Source organism: Panthera onca, chromosome F2 (genome assembly GCF_046562875.1).
Source record: "Panthera onca isolate mPanOnc1 chromosome F2, mPanOnc1 haplotype 2, whole genome shotgun sequence".
Taxonomy (NCBI): Eukaryota; Metazoa; Chordata; class Mammalia; order Carnivora; family Felidae; genus Panthera; species Panthera onca.
In genome coordinates this window covers 82060223-82080682 of record NC_138356.1, presented here as the reverse complement: position 1 = coordinate 82080682, position 20460 = coordinate 82060223, and the positions used below count along the sequence as shown (strand labels likewise).

At 58.7% G+C, this 20460-nt stretch overlaps 2 protein-coding genes across 7 annotated transcripts; one reads left to right on the top strand and one right to left on the bottom strand.

The window, feature by feature from the left end:
- The first annotated feature begins 26 nt into the window (after positions 1-26).
- LOC144615125 (glycosyl-phosphatidylinositol-anchored molecule-like protein) lies at positions 27-11100 on the top strand. 5 transcript variants are annotated; one of them, XM_078441915.2, is made up of 5 exons: positions 274-637; positions 1020-1076; positions 2116-2198; positions 2745-2852; positions 10638-11100. In XM_078441915.2, exons 3-5 carry the CDS (start codon positions 2135-2137, stop codon positions 10925-10927), a joined length of 462 nt encoding a protein of 153 aa, XP_078298041.1. In that variant the 5' UTR covers positions 274-637; positions 1020-1076; positions 2116-2134; the 3' UTR covers positions 10928-11100. The 5 variants fall into 5 exon arrangements, with proteins under 5 accessions (XP_078298039.1, XP_078298038.1, XP_078298041.1 ...); XM_078441913.2 differs by lacking the exons at positions 274-637; positions 1020-1076 and adding an exon at positions 27-108; XM_078441912.1 differs by lacking the exons at positions 274-637; positions 1020-1076 and adding an exon at positions 42-141.
- A 3630-nt stretch (positions 11101-14730) lies between these two features.
- LOC144615047 (cytochrome P450 11B1, mitochondrial-like) lies at positions 14731-20197 on the bottom strand. Of its 2 annotated transcripts, XM_078441482.2 has the most exons (9): positions 19959-20197; positions 19415-19570; positions 18177-18376; positions 17844-18047; positions 17456-17610; positions 16272-16438; positions 15765-15843; positions 15470-15667; positions 14731-15240 (listed from the first exon to the last, which is right to left on the bottom strand). In XM_078441482.2, exons 1-9 carry the CDS (start codon positions 20195-20197, stop codon positions 15127-15129), a joined length of 1512 nt encoding a protein of 503 aa, XP_078297608.1. In that variant the 3' UTR covers positions 14731-15126. The 2 variants fall into 2 exon arrangements, with proteins under 2 accessions (XP_078297608.1, XP_078297609.1); XM_078441483.2 differs by lacking the exon at positions 15470-15667.
- Positions 20198-20460: the final 263 nt, after the last annotated feature.

The following is a 20460-nucleotide window of genomic DNA, read 5'->3' as shown; positions in this document are numbered from 1 at the left end:
GAGTCCCGCGCGCAGCGACGGAGACCCCTCCCTTGCGGACGCGCCCTGGCTGTGGGAAGCGCGGCTGCGGCCCGGAGAGTCTTCGCGCTCACCCTGCTGAGCCCGCCGGTTGGAGGCCTTGCCCGCCCAGGGTTCCAGAAGGTTCTCTGCGGTCACCGTGGGGACGCGTGGGGACGGAGAGCGCAGGGAGCCTGCGGGGCGGCGTTCGAAAGGGCGGTGGGGGGCGGGGGGCACAGTGGGCGCCTGTCCCGGGCCCTCAGCGGGGGGCTGCTGGGCTGCCCGGGTCCTCGCGAGGTGGGGACACGGCGGGTGAGGCGGCACCGCCCACACGGGCGCCACCCCAAGCCCCAGTCCGGCGCTCCCCCAGACCGGCGTCCCCCCTCGGGCAGGTGCTCCCCCAGAGAGGTGCTACCTCAGGCAGGTGCTCCCCCAGAGAGGTGTCCCCCCCCCCCAGGTGGGTGCTCCCCAGACCGGCGTCCCCCCTCAGGCAGGTGCTCCCCCAGAGAGGTGTCCCCCCCCAGGCAGGTGCTCCCCAGACAGGCATCCCCACTCAGACCGTTGGCTCCTCCCCCCTCGGGCGGCCACTCTCCCCTTACAAGCGGCCAACCCCCTCAGACAGGAAACACCCTCCCCTCCGGTAGGTGCTCCCACAGAAGGTGTCCCCTTCGGGCAGGTGCTCCCGCCCGGGTGTGGGGGGGCGGGAAGCAGTTTTCCCTCAGGATCCCGGGCTCGCAGACTTGGGGGTGCAGATGGGCCCCCACGGGAACACTGTGCGGAAGCGGGCACTGCCTGGGGGGATCCTGGAGCATGGGCCAGGGTCAGGGCCCAGGTGTGGGCCCCCCCCCCCCCCCCCGGGCCCTCCCCCGCCCGCGCTTCAGGGCCACCCGATTCCGCGGGAGGGGTGGGGGGCAGTGGAACGTTCTGGCGCACACTGTGGCCACTGCGAAAGTCAGGCTGCCGGCCTCCAAGGGAGCCGGGTGGTCACCGCGTGCTGCCCCGCATTTGTCCATCGCCTGTAGGAGCTGGAAACGCCTGCGTGGACAGTGTCCCAGCACTTTTCCCTAGCTGCTCCTGAGGTCGGGGTCAGCGAGTACATCCGGACAAGCATTGTTGGGGGGGGGCATGGGGACCTCGGCTGAGCTCCCAGTGGAGGCAGCCCCAGGTGACTTCCTGCAAGAGGAGGCCTGAGGGGTGTGTGGAAAGGCCTGCCTGCTGCCTGTAGAGCCCGGTGGAGCGGGCAGAGCCCTGCCTGCTGAGCAGCGAGGTGCAGGTGGGGAGAGGAGACAACAGGGGAGGTGCAGGGGAGGTGCGGGTGGGGGGAGGAGCCAAGAGGGGAGGTGCAGGGGAGGTGTGGGTGGGGAGAGGAGCCAGGAAGGGAGGTGCAGGGGAGGTGCGGGTGGGGGGAGGAGCCAAGAGGGGAGGTGCGGGTGGGGAGAGGAGCCAGGAAGGGAGGTGCAGGGGAGGTGCAGGTGGGGAGAGGAGCCAAGAGGGGAGGTGCAGGGGAGGTGCGGGTGGGGAGAGGAGCCAAGAGGGGAGGTGCAGGGGAGGTGCGGGTGGGGAGAGGAGCCAAGAGGGGAGGTGCAGGGGAGGTGTGGGTGGGGGGAGGAGCCAAGAGGGGAGGTAGGGGAGGTGTGGGTGGGGGGAGGAGCCAAGAGGGGAGGTGCAGGGGAGGTTTAGGTGAGGTGCAGGGGAGGTGTGGGTGGGGGGAGGAGCCAAGAGGGGAGGTGCAGGGGAGGTGTGGGTGGGGGGAGGAGCCAAGAGGGGAGGTGCAGGGGAGGCGTGGGTGGGGGGAGGAGCCAAGAGGGGAGGTGCAGGGGAGGTGTGGGTGGGGGGAGGAGCCAAGAGGGGAGGTGCAGGGGAGGTGTGGGTGGGGGGAGGAGCCAGGAGGGGAGGTGCAGGGGAGGTGTGGGTGGGGGGAGGAGCCAGGAGGGGAGGTGCAGGGGAGGAGCGGGTGGGGAGAGGAGCTGGGAGGGGCTGGTGGACTTTGGGGGACCCCAAAGCCTCTCTCCGGGATCCCCTCACCCTGCTCACGTGGGTCCTGCAGACATGCATCCTGTGAGGTGGCCTCTGTGACATGCAGGCTGCTGACGTGTGTCCCGGTCTCTTCACCTATAGGTTCAAGTTCCTGCAGGAGATGATGCTCCTCTGGGCCTTTCTCCTTGTCATCTGGTTGCCTCAGGTCATGCTGGAAGGATATTGTAAGTATCCATTCCTCTCCCTGTCTTCCCAGCGATAAGACTTTACTATTATCCAGGGTCAGAGAAAGGGTCTGGGTGGGATTCTGTCACCTTAGGCAGCCAGGACCCCCGATGTCAGTGCAGTTGGTGGGCACAGGGTGGGTTTGGAAGGATCCCCGAGCTAGGTGAGGGTCGGGAGGGCGTTTCTAGCTCGGCCCTCTCTCACCTGGGAAGGGCAGCGTTGGAGACTCCAGGGAAGTCTGGGAGGGCGCTGGCCTTTTCTGACTGCCAGGCTCTCTTGGGCACAGGGGCCGTCATCTGCGGGGCAGAGGGTCCCCTCAGCCGGCTCCCTGGCGGTGCTCGCCGGCGTCTGTCTCTGGGAACAGGAACAACTCCCGCGTGGACCCGGTCTCTGCCCGGAAGCTACCCTGGCCAGAGCGGAGCCCGTCGAGGGCGGGGCGGTGGAGGCCTCCAGAAGTCCTTCAAGGCAGGGGGAGGGCACAGCCAAGGGTAACGGTGGACGGTGCTCGTCGCACTGGAGCCAGATGCTGCTTACTGTTTCCTCAGGGACCTATAATCTGAAATGCTACGAATGTTGGACCATCAACAATTTTAAGTGTCCACAAATTACATTGTGTCCAACAGACCTCAGACGCTGTATGACCATCTCTGTTCGTAAGTACCTGTTTGTCTTCCTTGCACGTTGTGAATTAGGCACCCCACCTGAGCACTTTCAGGGAGCTGTCTGATCTGCTCTGTCTTGGACCCAGCCCCGTGGCCCTTGGCCTGCTCTGTCCCCATCCTGAGAGCCCACCCCAGCCTCTAGGCTCAGCCCCAGGAGAGGCCGGCGTGCACCATCCTGGAGAGCCAGGCACCCCGCAAGGTGGGGCTGTCAGGGTCCACGTGCACCGTGGGGGGTTGCCAGACCCTAGGCCTCCGCTCCGTGTCAGTCCTTGGTGGCGGTGCTGGCGCCCCCGAGTCGCCCGGGCGGTCCCTCGTTGCCCATTTGATTCAGGCTGGTGGGGGGAGGGCTTCCAGCTAAGCAGGCCCAAAAAGCGGGCATCCTGCGGACTTCTCAGGACAAGGACTACTGCACACGGAGGGCAAGGCCAAGTGTGGGCTCAGGGCTAGCGTGACTTTTCAGGGTGCTCTTGGCTCTTACTCAGAGGCTCAGAGGGATGAAAGGCGTCCCGCTCGCCAGGGCCCTAAGCTGAAGCACAGGGTCGGCCAGAGGCCAGTGACCATTCGATGAGCCTGGGAGGCTGCAGCCAGTGCAGGGCCTGGCAGGGAGGCAGTGGCCCCGTGTGGGGCCCTGCCGGGGGCCTGTCCTCTGGCCCCTGGCCTTCCCCAGTGTCTCTTTGCACCTTAACGTGCCATTCTGTGTTCCAAGCTCCCCGCAACACGGTCTTCTTTCGGCCTCCTCTCGGTGGTACCAGCTGGCCTACCCTGTGGGCATCTGGGCTTTGGAACTCAGGAAGGAGCTGGAATCTGTCCCGGGTTCCTGCAGCGGGCACCTGTTGTGTGCAGGTCTCGGCCTATCGACGTGCAACGATATGGCGGGACTGGCCCTCGTGGTTCTTGTGATGACTGAGGACGCCCTCGGCGCGGCCGTCAGGAACTGGGAACCCACAGGGCTGTGGCTCACGAGTCCTGGAGCTTCCAAGGCACACGGCCAAGTCGTGGTGGGACGAGAGATGCACGGGCTGGGAGTGTGCCTTTTCTGGGCTCAAGGGGGGCATCTGGGGTTTCCCGGGCCCGTCTTCATTGGTGAGTTTACAACAGGAGGGCAGGACTCTAAAACGCGAGAAGAAGAGAAACCAGCGACCCGTGGTCAGCTCTGGAGCCCCACCAAGAGCCCTGGGACGAAGGAGCCTCGGGCGGTAGCGGTGCGGGGGTGCGGGCTCTGTATCTAGTCCAGCGGCTGGTGGTGTTTCCCCCAGAGAGCCGTCCTTGAGGTAGGTGCCTTGGCAGTCAAAGCTCCTCAGGCACTTGCACCACAGGAGGACAGAAGCCGCCATCAGAGCTCCGCTGCTGCCCCTCTGGGAGACCCCGGTGGGTGGCGGGTTGCCGCGCTGGGATGGCTGCTTCTGAAGGGGGCGTTGGGCTCTGTTTCCCAGCCTCTCTCCCTGTGTGGCTCTGGGCTATACTTGGCCCTGGGAGAGCCCACGTGAGGTCTGCAGGGCTGAGGTGAAGCAGACGGTTGGTCTCGAAGGTCGTGATGGTTCTGCGGTGATGGACGCCAGGGGACCCCATCCAGCGTCTCCACACTTCATCCTGTTTCACGCCATCCCATCAGCCCCGTTGCCCACGAGCAGTTCCTAAGAAGGTAGCAGTTGCGTGGCCGCTGGCCTGCACAGGCGACAGGTGTGTGGGTGAACACCTCAGACATCTTCACGAGAGTCTCCTGTGCGTGGGCCGAGACGGGGGTCGGGGGCAGAGAAGCATGGCGTCCACATTTTCCTGCCAACTGGGCTCGTCCCCCTGGCCCCGCCCCGCCTCAGCGTCAAATGGACCTGGTTTTGGACTGTCCCTCTGATCGCCAGCCAGCACCGATAAGCAGGTAAGTCTCTAAGAGATGGTCGACATCTTTGGTCATTAGGGAAATTAAAATTGAAAACACGATTAGGTATGTCTAATCAGAGTGACCGAAGTCAAAAACAGTGGCCACGCCAAAGGCTGGCTAGGACGGTAAAGAAACCAGATTTTCGTATGCGGCCAGTGACAGTTAAAAATGGGACCACAAATTATGGCAAACGCGGTCCGGTTTCTTAAAAACACAACATGCAGCTACCGTCGATCCCCAAATTGCACTTCTGGGGGTTTTCCCGGAGGAGTTGAAACTTTGCCTGTGGGAAACCATGCATGGGTGTTTGTCGTGGAGTCATTTGTAGCACCTCGATCCCTGAAGCCACCCAGACATCCTGGAGCACCTGAACGGTAAAGACACCGTGGTGAGTCCGCCGTGGGCGTTACTCGGCAGTAAGCAGGGCAGCTACTGCTCCGTTATCCTGAGTGAGTGTCCTGGGAAACACGGGGAACGAGAAAGGGCCAGCTCCAGAGGTAACTGTTCATGTTTCCTCTTATAGACATCCTAGAAATGACCAACTTCTAGATGCAGACCCCAGAATCATTTTGTGGGAGTCAATGGCCAGGCATTTGTGTGAGAAAGGGGTGGGTGTGTCCATATGAAGGATGACTGTGGTGTAAGCCTGGTGTTCCCCGTCACCGCTTTGAGAGCCGGTGCCCTAGTCGCGCTGCTTCACTGCTGTCTGGCCACGAGGTACCGTTGGAAGTGACTGAGTCCAGGTGCACGGGAGCTTTCGTATTTCCTGAAAACGTTTTGAAGGTACAATTATCGGAAGTAAGACACTGAACATCAGAAAAGTAATTTAAGATCTAACAGATCGTTAATGACACTAATATTAAAATGGATACAAGTAGGAACCCATGACTTTCAAACAAAATTCATATGTTTTGCTTCATAGAGGCACGCTTTGAAATGAGAACATAAAAACTCTGAGAATAAAATACAGAACATGGTATACAACGTAAATACCGACTCCCAAGCTCTTAAGCACGCAGTGAAGCAAAGCTAACGTGAACTCAAGGGCGTTGCTTGTGTGAAGAGCAGAACAGCACTGGATGGAGATGAAAGGGTGAGACAACCGGGAAGACATCAGCATCAAAGTGCACACACGCCCGATGATGCAGGAGGAAGAGCCACACCGAAAAATGCTCCCCAGAGCTTAGGAACTGTAGGTAGGGGCATGGTCACAGCGTTGTCGTTAACATACCTCTGCCCATGGCTTCCAGGTGCTAGAGCAAGGACCCCAAACTTACCAGAGCCATTCAGCCGGGGTGGACCAACTCTTTCTATAAAGGATCAGAAGCAACCCTGCCTAGTAGTAGGCCACCTAGACTCATAGCAAGTGCCCCGCACTGCCTGTGTGGGGGTAGGAGAAGCCATGGAGCGTGGGTAAACAGAGTGATCGTTCCTATGTCCCAACAGATCTTTACCCATAGACACAGCTGGTGGCCTGGGACTGCCACGTGGGCTCTTGATTGCCACCCTCTGCTACAGAAGGTCTGAAGGACACTGGTTACGAAGGAGGAATATTCATGATGTGTGACAGCAGAGCTACCCATGACCCAATACACATTTTTTTACAAGGTCGCTAATGATGTTTGCAATACTGAGTTCATGCCAGGACCTAATGCAAGCATCTACACGTGTCAAAGGAAGGCATTGCTGCAGAGTTCCTTCTCTGTTACGGTGGACTTAAGCTAGAAATCGTGACGCCAAAGAGAACTGGGAAAACCTCCACTCCTTATAATCACACAGAGCAGTTCTGAATAAGCAAAGACCGAAAGAGAAGCCACATGGAAGTTAGGAAAGAAGAAGGACTCCATGATTCTAAAGCTAGGACATGGAGAAAATGAGTGGAGTGCAGCGAAAGCAGAGTTGAGAGCGCAAATAGACACTCTCGGCCTCTCGTAGAAGAGAGAACGCGTGCAAAGGCCCCAAGCTTCCACTCAGGAAGACAGAAGAATAGGAAATCCACCCAAAGAAATGAGGTAGGGAATGTCAGGAAGACAGCAGAAATCCTTGTAATGGGAAGACAAAAACCCAGAAAGAATCCCCAGAAAGCCAACAGTTGGTTTTTGGAGGGATTCATAGTATGGGTAAAATGGGGTAGGGGAGCTCAAAGGCAGAAATGTAAAATTCACACTTTTGTTATCAGAAATGCAAAGGGGGGGCATCCATCAGAGGCCACTTTTTTCTTTCCCTTGTAAAGAAAACAAGAGGCCACTATGGTAGCCTTCCTGTGACACATTGGAGAGTTGTGATGAAATGAATCACACCTTGAGAAACACAGTTGAATTGGCTCTGACCCACAATGAGATCGTAAAGCTGAAGTGCCCTGAATCCTTTCTGGAAAACCTAGAAATGGAAAACCTGGAGAACCTGGAAATCCTTTCTGGAAAACCAACTAGAGATAGCGTCTCTGGCAAAGTCCACTAGCTTCGTAGGAGAAATCACCCTACCTTACACAAACTCTTCCAGATAATAAATGAGGAGGATTGCTCCCCAACACATTCATGATGACAGTCTGACTCCAACACAAAGCCTAGGAAGGACGTTGGAAGGATGGAAACCACAGACGAACCTCTCCTGTGACTAGAGCTGCAGCGGTACTAGCCAGATCCGAACCAATAGAATCCTACTGTGGAGAAGCTATACCACACCCAAAGGAATGTTGTATCCTGCATGGCATCCTGGAACAGGAAAAGAACATTAAGGGGAAAAGAATGAAATCTGAATGAAGTGTGGGAAAATGTGCGATAGGATGGCAAATGATGAGAGACAAGAGGGGCCTGGGTGTAGGTGTTTAGAACACACAGACACACACACACACACTGCAGTGTGGCTTACAATTGAAACCCACTAGTTCATTTCACCATCTTAGCAAAGAAAATGGGAAACATCACAGCCACAGATGCTGAAAACTGATGAAATCCAGTATCCTTTCCAAATTAAACAAAAAAACTGAGGAAATGGAAGACGAGAGGACATTTTCTGTCCCAAGGAAAATACTGGAACACTTTTCCCTTGAGGTGAAAGTGGGGTCAGAGGCCTCTTGTCACGACCTCCACTTCCATGAAGCAGAATTATGGGTGGCACAGGAATTAATAGGTCATGGGAAGAAATGATACACACAGTGGCTGGGAAATAGGAAGCAAGCAGCTACTATTCACCAAAGATGATGAACTTTGGACATAGGCAGTACCTTGGGCAATGGCCCGAAATACAAGGTCAGTACTCAAAAATCAAATTAAAAAACCCATGGTGTATTTATACAACAACAGTGAACACGTGGAAAATGAAATGTGCAAAAACACACATAGCATTTGAAAACCACCACATACCTGGAAACAAACGCAAGCAGATTTCTGCAAGACTTCCATATCGAAGCTGTGAACAGGTGAAATGGAAGGACCTAAACCAACGGGTGAGCCAGGCTTCTGGATGGAGCAACCCAGTAGAGGTAGGACAGCTGTTCTCCTCAAGTTCATCCTCAGATTCCATGAAATCCCAGTCAGAGGTTAGTGTGTGTGTGTGTTGGGGTGGGGGTGGGGGCAAGTTGATTCAAAATATTCAAATGTTTATGGAACTTTGGGGGCTAGGAATGTCCAAAGCAATCTCGTGGAAGAAGAGAGGAACAGAGAACCTGAACTCTTACACAATATTCTTTCGTCTCGTCAATGCACATGGTCTAGTGTTGGTGTTGGGATTGAAAAATAGACCGACAGTGGAGAAAAGAGGTCTCAGAAAAAGCCACGTGCTTTCTGACAACGTTGACCCAGAAGGTTGTGGGATAAGACACTCACTGGCACTAACCAGTGGTGGGTGGAGGAGATCTTATACACGTGATTTACACAACAGAAGCAGTTTCAGGTGCTTTCTAGATCTCCATGTAAATAGTAAAAGAACAAAATGTGGGCTTTATTTTTTTGGAAGGGAAATGTAGAAGAATGTCTCCCTGGGATAATTAAGAATTTGAGACACCTGAACAATATAGTGCTGATCACAGATGAGGAAAAGCGGTAGTGGGATTACATAAAAATTCACAACTTCTGCCCCCGAGAGGATACTGGTAAGTGTAAAGAATGCCCCAGATGAAGAGAAGGCCCTTTAAGACACTGTCTGCTCAAGGGCTTATATTCCGTATATGGAATGAACTTCTACGAATCACTACTTGAACAAGCAGACCATCCAGTAGAAATTGGAGCCAAAGGCTTGAGGCTGTTTACCAAAAATGATATCCAAGTGGGTACTAAATATAAGAAAAGTCATCCAACGTGAATGTTTCTGGTGGAAATGAAACTCAGAACTATGGTATGGTAACACCAAAAGGAATGACTAAACATTCACAAATGGCTACCCGTGTGGTGGCAAGATGTTGAGGTGGACACGATCCTTTGGAGTATAAATAGGTTCACCCGCTCTGGAAACCTCTTCAGCAGCGTCTGCTAAAGCCATATGCATGCATCTTAAGGACTCAGCATTTACCACCATGTCAAGAACTCACACACGCTCACCTCAAGACGAGGATGAGAATATTCGCTGCAGCGCTCTTTGGGGGAGGTGACAGGCAGAAACAATGCTAACGCCCATCAGCAGTCAACCATGGAATGTTCATCAGTGGAAAAGTGTACAATGGGGAGAGTAAACCATATACAGCGCTGGGCCACATCAGGGATAGCTTTCCAAACACAAAGCAGAGAAAAGAAGCCAGACCCCAAAACACAGTACAGGAGTTCATATTCACAAAGTGCAAACACAGACAAAACTAACACATAGGCTTGGAAATCCAGACATTTCTTACCTTTAGCCTTGGCTGCTTTTAGTGCCTGATGGAGGAACAGAGGCGGGAATTCAGTAGTTTTTATCCAGTTCTGTTTCTGGAGCTCGTGCCGGTTCCATGGTTATGAGCACTTCCTGAAATCCAGTCAGCTGTCGGCTGGCTTATGAGTGTGCACTCTTGCGTAGAACGTTGGACTTCCAGAAACCCTTCATGTGGCAAATAGAGACAAGCAAGTGACGGGAGCTTAGCTGGGAGTTCCTTCCTTTGACCTCAGAGCCATGAGTGGAAACGTCAACGGTGGCAAGTTCCAGGGAGAAAGTATCGGGTAAACACTGGGGTCACAAGGGAGCAGAAGTGGTGAGTGAGCGCTGAAGAATTTAACTCAGGGACTCTCGAAGGAGGCCTCAGATGGCGCCTTGCTCACATGGCCAAGATACACATGCTTGTGCATCTTAAGGACTCAGCCTTGGTGGTTGGCCAAGGCTGTTGGGTGAGCCTACCAGTGAAGGTAATCACAGTAGTTGTGGGACCCTGCTTGCGGTGGAGCACCCTGTCCGTGCTGGGGCGCAGGTTGGCATTAAGGGTGCATCGAGGGTTATATGTTGGGCCAGGTGCTGGGAACACCTGGCCGAGGGTCCCAGGCGGGAGCTCGTCCTAGAGGGGCCACACTGAGTCTCAGAAAATCAGGTGAGGGCCACATGGACTCCACTTCAGGGTCTGTGTGATCCTGTGAGACATGAGCGAAACATTTCTTTGGCCTCCGTTCTCTTTCTAGAGCCCTGAGATTCTTAGGACAAATAATGAACAGGACATTTCATCTGTGCAGCCATGTGCCAAGGCACCTTGATACTACTTAGAGACAGCCAGAGGCAAAGATGAGATGGCCGTGTAGACAGAAAACCATCTCCAGGAGAAGTTGTCCATGGAGGAAACAGACCGTCTGGTGGCCTTTCTTGGGCGTTCTTTATCTGTGAAAATTCTAGGCAACGTAGTCACATCTGGGGATGTATAACACTAGTTACTGGGTGAACTGTGCTTTGTTGTTTGCGAGCAGAAAACCTGAAATCACTGACTTTCATCTCTACTTTTTAAGGTTTGAACAGTCGGGAGCTACTTGTTTACAAGAACTGTACGAGCAACTGCACGTTTGTGTATCCAAGCGAAGTGCCTGCTGAAGCCCCAAGAGTCTTAAGAACTAACAGCTTCTATTTTGTCCGTTGTTGTGGTGCAATGACTTGCAATGAAGGAGGGCCCACTAATATGGAGAGGGAGATCACACAGGACCAGACTATTGAGGATGAGTTAGAAGGAACTGTATGCTTGGGGGAGTCAACACTTTCCCTGAGCATTGCCTCCATCCTGGTCAGCCATACACTGACATGAGAAGCCCTCTGGGAGGGTCTGATCTCTTCCCTCATTCCTCAGAGCAAGTTCACTCTCCTTTCCTCCCTTGTGAGCCAGGGATACTGACCCACAGGGCCCCAGGTGGACCAGTTACCCTTTCCCGGCTTATTTCAAGAGAGAAATAAAGAACATTATTGCTTGGGTACTGCTTACCTAGAGATTTGTTTGTGGTTTTAGCATTTGATCTGTTTCCTCCTCTTTAGACATCATCTTGCAAATAGACCAAAACATCTTGTTGCTTTAGCATGCAGAGATGGAGTATGTTTTTAAGTTTATTTTTCAGAGAGAGAGAGAGAGAGAGGAGAGAGAGAGAGAGAACATGCATGGGAATGTGAGCAGGGAGGGGCAGAGAGAGGGAGACAGAGCCCCATGCTGGGCTCAAACTCAGGAACCATGAGATCACGACCTGAGCCGAAGTCAGACACGCAACCGCTCAACCAACTGAGCCACTCAGGTACCCCAAGAGACTAAGTATTTTAATTAAAGGCAAACAGTCATGGGGGAGAGTGTACGAGTTCACTCAGAGAGGTCCCAGCTATGCTTGGACCACAGGCACCCGAGGCCACCTGAGACTCTGTGCTTTAGTTCTAAGGCAGGGACGACGGAAGCCGAGAGGGAGTTGGGCAAGAGGTGGCACGTGGATATCACAGCCTGACGTTAGAGACTGTGCCCGGTGCCCGGTGTGGGCCAATCAGACAAGTTGTGCACGAGCCGCAGTCCTCCCTCAAAGTTGGGCCTCTCCTCCCACCAGGGCTAGAAGGTCTCCCAGGTGCTGACATTTGAGCAGGGGGAGAGGCTGGGAGTCTGCCGGTGACCACCTTGAAATGGCATGGAGACTTCTGTGCTGAGGTTGTCATTCTCCTTGCACGTGTGGTGGTTTCAGAAAAGAGGTGTGAGGGGAATAGAAAAGTGTCACCTTCTTAACCCTCGTCCTTACTTCTCCTTTAAATCAAACCAGAGCTTCAATTAGACAAAACTACCATAACATAAAATCCAAGATTCCAGTGTTTTTACTAGATTCACAATATTGAGGTGTCACTACTATTTAATTACAGAACATTTTATACCCAAAAGAGAAACGGGCTTCTGCCAACAGCCAGGAAGCATAGGACCTCTCTTGCAAAGTAGGCAGTTATTTCTGCAGGAAAGTGAAAAAACATTTGCAAAGAAAGTGAGACTTCAGGTCAGCAGCGGTGAGGCGGTGCCACACGCACGGTCAGCCCGGTCCTCCCCCGGGGCAGCCACGAGAGCGTCCGACGCCAACCCTCCACTTCTGTGCCCCAGCGAGGGTGTGCAAACTCTGGCGAAATCATGAGGCTGATGCTCTGAAAGTCTCTCCCCTCCCAGCAACTATAAATAATCACAAACTCGTACAAGAAAACTTGCGTGTCTGGGCTGGCCAAAAAAAAAGAGAGGGCCCCCTCTAATTCCCTAAATGAGAAGAATCACAGACTAGGGAGCAGCCCGCACAGCAGCCCCGGGACGGGCTTGGGTCCGGTTCTGTGAGGGAAAGGATGCGAGGCAGAGGCCCAGGCAGGATCAGAAGATGGGACCAGAAGCCCACGGGAAGGCAGGACTGCGGAGGACGGACGACGTGGTGCAGAAACTCTGTCCAGCAGCATCGGGAGAAGAGAAGGAAGCTGAGCTCCACGAGGCTGGGGCTGAGGAGGACTACGTTCCCGCCTGAGAACGCGGATCCTTCTCGCACCAGTGGAGCCTTCGGGGGCCCTCCCAGGCTGAGTAATTCACACAAACGTGGCCCTGGGCAAGGGACCGTGCTCGGGTAACAGGAAGAGGCCACCTAAAGGCTCAGGTGGAGCACAGCCTGGGCCCAGGCCCCACCTGCCGGGAGACCAGATGTCCCGGGACTGGACGTCAGGTTTTTGTTATTTTATTTCATTTTATTTCATTTGAATTTTACTTTATTTTCGAGGATTTTGCTAACGTTTATTTTATTTTTTTTTTTTTTGGGTATGCAAACTAACGTTTATTTTTGAGAGAGAGAAAGAGAGAGAGGGAGGGAGGCAGACAGAGAGGGAGACAGAGAATCCAAAGCAGGCTGCATGCTGTCAGTGCAAAGCCCCGTGTGGGGCTCGAACCCACAAACCATGAGATCATGACCTGGGCTGAAGTCGGATGTACAACCGACTGAGCCACCCAGCCGCCCTTGGAAGTCACGGATTTTAAAGGCAAGGCTATTTGTGTATGGAAAGAATGACAAGGCATAAGATGATGATTCTTAAGCACAGTGTCTCCAGGTAAGAGGAAGGATTTTCAGAAAGACCCGACGGACACCCACAGCCAAACCTCAGGAGATGGCACGCAGGTTACACGAAAAGGGACCCCCACGAAGCACTCATACAGCACGGCTGGAGGAGCACAGAGAAGCAGGAAACGACCCGGAGACGCTTTCACTGCAGGATGTTTGCAAGACGTGTGACGCCACTCTCGATCCAAGGTCCTTCGAGGCGGAGGAGGCACCAAGGCCTCGAGAGGAGGGCCGGCGGCGGGGGTTCCGCTGGCATCTCTGCCAGGGACGAGCTGCGAGGCCGTGCGGCTGCACGAATTCTCTGAGCCTCAGCTTTGCCGCGGGCGACACGGGAACAGTCCCTGTGCTCACCTGCCGGGGCTGCCATGAAGATCAGGAGAGCCTGTGCCCCGCTGCACAGAGGGACTCACACACACTGCCTCCAGGGGAGCAGTTTGGATTCCGGGCCTGCCCGCCAGCAGCCAGCAGGTGTCCCCACAGGGCAGGGCCTCAGGGAAGGAGACTTGGCAGTGGCAGGAGCCACAATCCCCCTGCTGAGCGCCTATTGAAGCAGCTGCCCTTTCCCAAGGCCGACCTGCCTCCCTGGGGCCTGTGAAAGGGGAATGGCTGCATAGAGTGCCCACGGGAAGACCTCACAGCTCGGCGGGAGAAGGGCTGGGCCGGCGCGGCAAGCCCAAGCTCCAGCTTGTGCCCGTGTGCCCCCAGGGTCCCCAGGGCCCTCTCTTCCTGCCTCCACGTGCCCTTCAGCTGCGCCTGGCTGGGGCACGGAGAAGACCTCCTCCCGGCAGCAGCCCTCCTGCACCGGGCCCAGCAAGGAGGGCGCACGCTCTTTCCTCCTCCAGGGAGTCCGCACAGGGAACACACGCCCGCGGGCCACTCGGCGGGCGCCCGGGGCTGGCCCAGGCACATGTGCGGCCCCTCCGTCATTGCTTTGCTGTGAGCTGAGTGCCCAGTTCTCCCCCGGTGAGGTGGGGGTGGGGAAGGAGGGGGAGCAGAGCCACCCCACCACTCACCCTTGCCTCCCGGCCCCTTTCCACGCCGGGGGTGTCACCTGGCCGCAGGCAGCCTGGGACAGGCTGCTCGCTCCTGCCATCTAGGAGATCCCAGCCACCTCACAGCTGTCCAAAACCCCTTCCTCCCATGAGGTCAGGGGTGGCCCTTGTCCTGAGGGCCACTGTGGGAGGCCAGCCGGGCACGGCACACAGACGGCTTCGTTAAAGGGAGCGTGTGGCTGTGCCTGGCTGAGGTGGCTTCTCTGTGGTCACCCTGCAGCCCGCCAGGGGAGATCACCATCCTCCCTGCTTTCAGAGGAGTCTCATGGGCCCAGATGTCCACCTCAGCTGCTCGGTGGCTATTGTAAGAAACAATACTCCTGACCTGCTTACCCAGGCCCTCAGCTGGGTGCTTCAGTCACAGTCCCAGAGCACTGGCAGGGCCGGGAGGAGCCCAAGTGGACTGAGCAGAGCAGGTAGGGGGACGACTCCTGGCCCAGCTTCAAGGTCTAGGCTGGCAAGACCAATGCAGACAAAGAGTCTGGCCTTTGGAGTGGCGGTGAGCAGGACAGGGGCGCCAACCTGTCTGTTCTGCGTGGGGGCGGGTTGAGTACAGAGGGGATATGAGATTGGACAGGCAGGTGGGGGTGGGGGCGGATCTGAAGCCCCTGGAGCTAGTGTTGGGGGCTACGGAGGCCAAGGCCCTCCGATGGTGCTCCTCGCTGGAGAAGGCGCTGGTGGCACTGGGCTCACAGGCAGGACCTGCGGCCAGATTCATCCCCCTGCCCCTCGGTGCGAGGCGCCGGCTGGACAGTGCTGTGGCTCCAGAAGCAGGGTCCGTGGGAGAAAACAAGGGTGGCCGGGGGCAGGCGGAAGGGGGCTGGCAGCACTGCTGGCCCGACGGCGCGGTGACGTGACTAGTTGATGGCCCGGAAGGTGAGGAGGGGGTGGGTGGAGGGCACGAACACGAACTGGTAGGTCATCTTTAAGTCCTCCTGCCTGAGCGTCTCCACCAGGAAGCTTTTCAGCACCTAGGACAGAGGCACGGGTTCCACCTGGCCAAATGGTCAACCCCGATGTCCCGGTCCACCTTCCCTCACCTTTCTGGACCCTACCTTTCGGGTCAGGCGCAGCGGAGGAGAAGGAGAGGCCGGTGGTCCCCAAGCAGACCACCCGGCACCCCCAGGCCCCGCCCACCCGCAGGCCACGCCCTGCCCGGTCGCATCCCGTCCCGCCCCCGGGCCACCCAGGCCCCCTCACGTGGTGCAGCAACAGCAGCATCTCTGTCTCTGCCAGGCGCCGCCCCGGGCACTGGCGCAGACCAAAGCCGAAGGCTAGGTGTGGGTATCTGGTGCCAGAGCCCCTGTTGTCCAGCCAGCGCTGGGGATGGTAGCACTCGGGCCTCTCGAACACAGAGGGGTTTCGACCCAGGGAGTAGAGTTGCACCTTGACCAATGTCTGCGGAGAGGTGGGGAGGGGCGGGGTCGGAGGCCCCAGGAGTGAGAAGGTCACGCGGGCTTGGCGTCTGCTGGAGGGGCTGTGGGGCCTCACTCACCCCTGCCGGGATGTGGTAGTTCTGCAGCACCACGTCCGAGGCCACCTTTCGGTCCACAGACATCCCCACGGGGTACAGCCTGCGGAGGAGGGCACCCGACAGGGTCCTCAGCTGTCCCTGGGACCCTCGCTTCCCTTCGGCCACCTTCCTATGCCAGGATGCGCCGGCCTGGGGGAGCTGCCAGCCCCCCTCCCGGGTCGCCTCCGGCACCGGGAAGCCTAGATCACGAGGAGCTGCTTCCTTGCACCTCCTGAGTCAGACAAAGTTCTCTGAGCCTGAGCAGCCCCCGGACACGGCGGACACGGCCGAGGATGGTGCCCGGGGCATTGAAGTGGGATCCCAGGGGGAGAAGAGCTCTTAACCCTTTCGGGAGAACAGGACGAGGTACAGGGTTGCATCTTGGGTGAAGCCGCTTCTCAGCCCCAGGACCTGGCTGCAGGCTCCCAGCACTGCTGTCCAGACAGTGGGGCCAGGACAGAGGCAGCAGCCAGGGCCTGCCACACCCACCTCAAGGTCTCCTTGAGGGCCGCCCGCAGCAGGGGCAACTCCGAGGTTGCGCTCTGGGGATCCTGCGAGATCCTGGCCTCGGCCCCCAGGCTCTCCTGGCGTAGGGCCCGCTGCACTTCAGGGTTTCGAGCCAGCTCAAAGAGAGTCATCAACAGGGGGTAGGCCGTCTGCAGGAGCCACGGGTGCAGGGCTCAGACCTCGGCCCAGGCCACGCACCTCAGCTCCCGGGGCCTCTCCACCCCGGAAGACGGTCCTCCCTTGGGGGTGGGTCGCCTCAGATCCGCGGTGACGTGGACGCCCGGAGGAGGACTCATCCCAGGGATCTGGGACCTCAGGATCTAAAACCTAACACCTGACTCCCTCAGGGAAGGTGTGCCCAGGCTCAGTAAAGAATCAGGCCTTCTCCAGCCCCTTCGAGCCCTGGTTCTCACCCTCCTCTGGGGTCCTTCCTCTCAGGGCTGTGTATGGGGGGGTGTTCTACTGCCCCAAACCGTTGGCACCCAGTAGGATTGTCGCCCGGACACCCGCAGGCAGGTCAGCCCAGACCTTGTGGTCGGAACATGGACGGCACGCCCCGGCCCCTGAGTCGGCTGCCAATTTGGAGAGTTTCTCCACCGCAGGCCTGTGCCTCTTCTCGGAGCCCCGGGTGCCCGGCCCAGAGCAGGACATCACAGATGCTGGTGCGTGAACCTGGGGTGGAGGGCCAGGAGGCTCTGGCTGCACTCCACACCCTGCGGCCTGCCCCCACCCCCAGGCTGCATGCCATCTGTTCTCTCTTGCACAAGCTGGAGCCCTGTGCGCCCCTTGCTGTCATCCGCCCGTCACCTCCAGAGCATCTCTGACCTGGGGCCAAATGGACTCTGTGCCTGGGAAGGGTTCCTGGCGCAGGCAGCCCTCCAGCTGCATCGCGGCCCTTCCCCTCTTCCCAGGACCCAGGCGACTGAATGGTGTCTGTGCTGCTCATGTCTCTGGGCTCGTCCACCCTGCACTGGGCCTAGAGTGTGGCATCCCACTCGGGGAACTGCAGACCCCTTCCCTTGAGGGTCGGTTCCCGGGCCCCCCACCCTAGGTCAGAGCCTTCTGTCAGCTCAGAACAGGAGCCTGCAGGAGACACGGGCACGGGGGCACGCAGCCTGGGGTCAGGAGGCTCCATGGCCTAGGGCAGGGCTGCTTGCTGTCCTGACCGTGTCCACGCTCCCGGTGGTGAGCTCGATGGAGTTGGCCCGGATGGCTTCGAGGCTCAGGTCCGCGTGCATCAGCAGCTCCCCCACGATGCCGCTGTAGTGCTCCGGGCGGCTGAGGGCCAGCTCCTGGTAGATTTTCTGGATGGCATTGTTGGCTGTGGGGCACGGAGAGACAGGGGCCGGGGCACTTCTCCTCACGCCCCTGCCCGTCAGCCCGCCTGCCCCGTGCCAACTGCTCAGGACCGGCCCGGCCCGGACTCACCGCCAAGCCTCTCGGGGCCACAAAGGCCCCCGAGGTGACCTCAGCCCTCCCCCAGCCTGTGGTGACAGGAAACCGGGGACCCTGGTGTCCCTGGCATTCAACGCTTGCCCGGTCTCTGGCCCTCACCATACTGGAAGATGTAGTCCCAGGACTCAAAGTGCTCCTTCCACAGCTGGGTGCTTGTCCAGCGTGATAGGACCCTGGGCATGAACATGAGCTGCGCGGTAGACTTTAACATGGCCTTCAAAGCCCGGAGAAAGTTCAGGCTGGCAGGACTTGGGCTGTGGCCAAGGAGGCCCAGCCGCTCTCCGAAAAGGGCTAGATTGCTGGCTGTGGACAGGGAACGGTTGCTGAGCCCAGGGTGGCCGACAGCGTCACGGGGGCCTCAGCCCCGTCCCCGGCCGGTCCCGGCTTCCCCGAGCCCTGACCCCCCTTCCCTCCCACCCTGACCCCGCGGACCTTCTATGGTGTAGTAGAGGATGCTGGGCTGGATGTCCACGGTCAGACTCCCCCGGGCATTCTGCAGCACTCGCGACTTCAGGGCCTTCGAGAAATCCCTTGCCACCCAGTCCACCATGGGCAGGTACTTCTGGACGGCCTGAGGCGACAGCACGTCTGGGTTCAGCTTCAGTCGGTTCATGCGCCATTCGGGCCCGTTTCTGTAGAGCAGAGAGAGGCGCTTCAGGGGAGCCCGAGTCAGCAGCCTGGGGCCAGCCCTGGACCCATCTTCCTCGTCTCCAAGGGGAAGGGGCGAGGCAGGGAGCGGCCCGCTGGTCCCAGGGGGCAGGCCGCCTGCCTGGGGGCGTGAGCGCCAGCCCTTTCCCTCAGGGAGGCCTTGTGTGCTGGGCCCAGGGTGCCCCCGTGGAAGGTGGGGCTGAGCCCAGAACTTCTGCCTGGCAGCGCCGCCTGGGTTCGTGGAGTTTGTTCACGCACACCGGCGGGCCCCTTGGCTGGCACGTCAGCAGCTGTCCGGGCTGGGCTCTCCCTGTCCCTGAAGGCAGGGGAGAGGTGGGCCAGCCAGCTCCAGAGTGAGGGGCCCCCGCAACCTTCTCCTTCCAACCCTCCCTGCTCTGAGAATGATGCTTCTGGGCCGGTCCCATGTCCCCTGTCCACCCAAGAGGATACACACACACACACACACACACACACACACACGCATGCGCGCACACACACACACGCACACACACACACACGTGCTCACACACACACCCACCTACAGCTTAGCTCCTGGGCAAAGGTGCCTTCTTCCCCCGTCCCCCTTCTCCCCAAGCCCCCCTCCCCAGCCCCGGCCTCTCTCCTCCTCAGCCACCTGGGCTCTAGTCAATGCCAGTGGGTCCTCAGGCCCCAGCACATGCTGACACGTTCCCGAGCCCCTAGCCCCGACTCTCCTCCCCGCTGCCCTGGGCTTCCCGCCCTGACCTGTAGGAAGGGAGAAGCCCACCCCGCACGGGGAGTCCGCGGAGGCCTGTGCAGCCTGGGGGCTCCCTGATGGCAGCGATCATCCGTCCTCCTCTCTGAGGCCGTGGCCCCGCTGCCCCTCCTCAGCCCCAGGACACATATGATCCCCAAGGGGTGGGCACCCAGCGGGAGCCGGCGGCCGCTCTCCCGTCCCAAACTGGACGGGCCTTGGGCAGGCCCGCTTGCCATCAGCCCTGCCCCGCCCCTCCCCGCCCCTGCCCGCCCAGACTCCCTCTCACAGCAAGAACACGCCACATTTGTGCCCTCGATGCTGTCGGTAGGCCAGCCAGGGGTCCAGGGGCGGCCGCCACGGTTGATGGCCGTCCACTTGCTGTAGCCTCTGCACATCCTCGGGCAGCATCAGGAGCACCATGCGTGTCCCTCCCACGTCATACCTGTGGGACGAAGCTCAGAGCCCTGCTGGGGGACCCGTGCCTTCCCCCAGGCCTCACTGTGCAGGACCAAGGCGGCCCGTCTCCCACGGGCCTGTCCCTTCTCCCGGACTGGGCCTCTCCCGGAGCGGGCAGTCCCTCCCGCGGTCTGACCCAAGCCTCTCCTGCTCTGCTGTCCGCGCTCTGCCCTCTCAGCCGCGGCCAGGGAGTGCTCCCTCCTCCCCAAGAGCCGCAGTCTCCAGGTGCCGGGCCCAGACCCCCCGCTGCTCGGCACCCACCCCGCCTCCCCGGGGACGCAGAGCACAGGCGGCAGTGCGCCTGGCCCGGACTCCCCAGCCGCTAGGGAGAGCCGCACAGGTGCTGTGGCTGAGGTGGGCGGGGAGGCCTTTACCTGAAAATGGGCCCCAGCTCCTGGAAGAGCTGGTGCACCTCCAGGTGAAGGTTCTCCAGGCGCCGCTCCTTCCAGATCTGCAGCAACCTCGTCCACTTGTTGCCGGGACAGCGCGGTATGGCTTCGAAGGGCAGCACCGCCTTGGGGGCCGGAGCGGCTCCGGCGCCCGGTGCGCGTGCCCTGCCCGGGGACGGCCAGGGCCCTGCCAGCCACACTCGTGCCTTTGCCCCGAACGCCATCCTGCTGCTCCCTCCGCCCCCCGTCAGCGCAATTCTTTTATCTTGCTGGAGGCCTGGGCCTGCGGCCTGATCGCGTCATGGGAGAAGTTGTCCCTGGACCAGGCCAGGAAGCCCGGAGCGGGGGTCAGGGCTGGAGGCCTCCAGAAGAGACCGATGGGCACCTTGTGCCACGATTGCGCAAGGCCTGCTGGCTGCTGGATGTGGAGAGCAGGGCAGGGTCTGGATCGGGGGCCGAGTGGGGCTGGCGGGGTGGTGAGCACTTC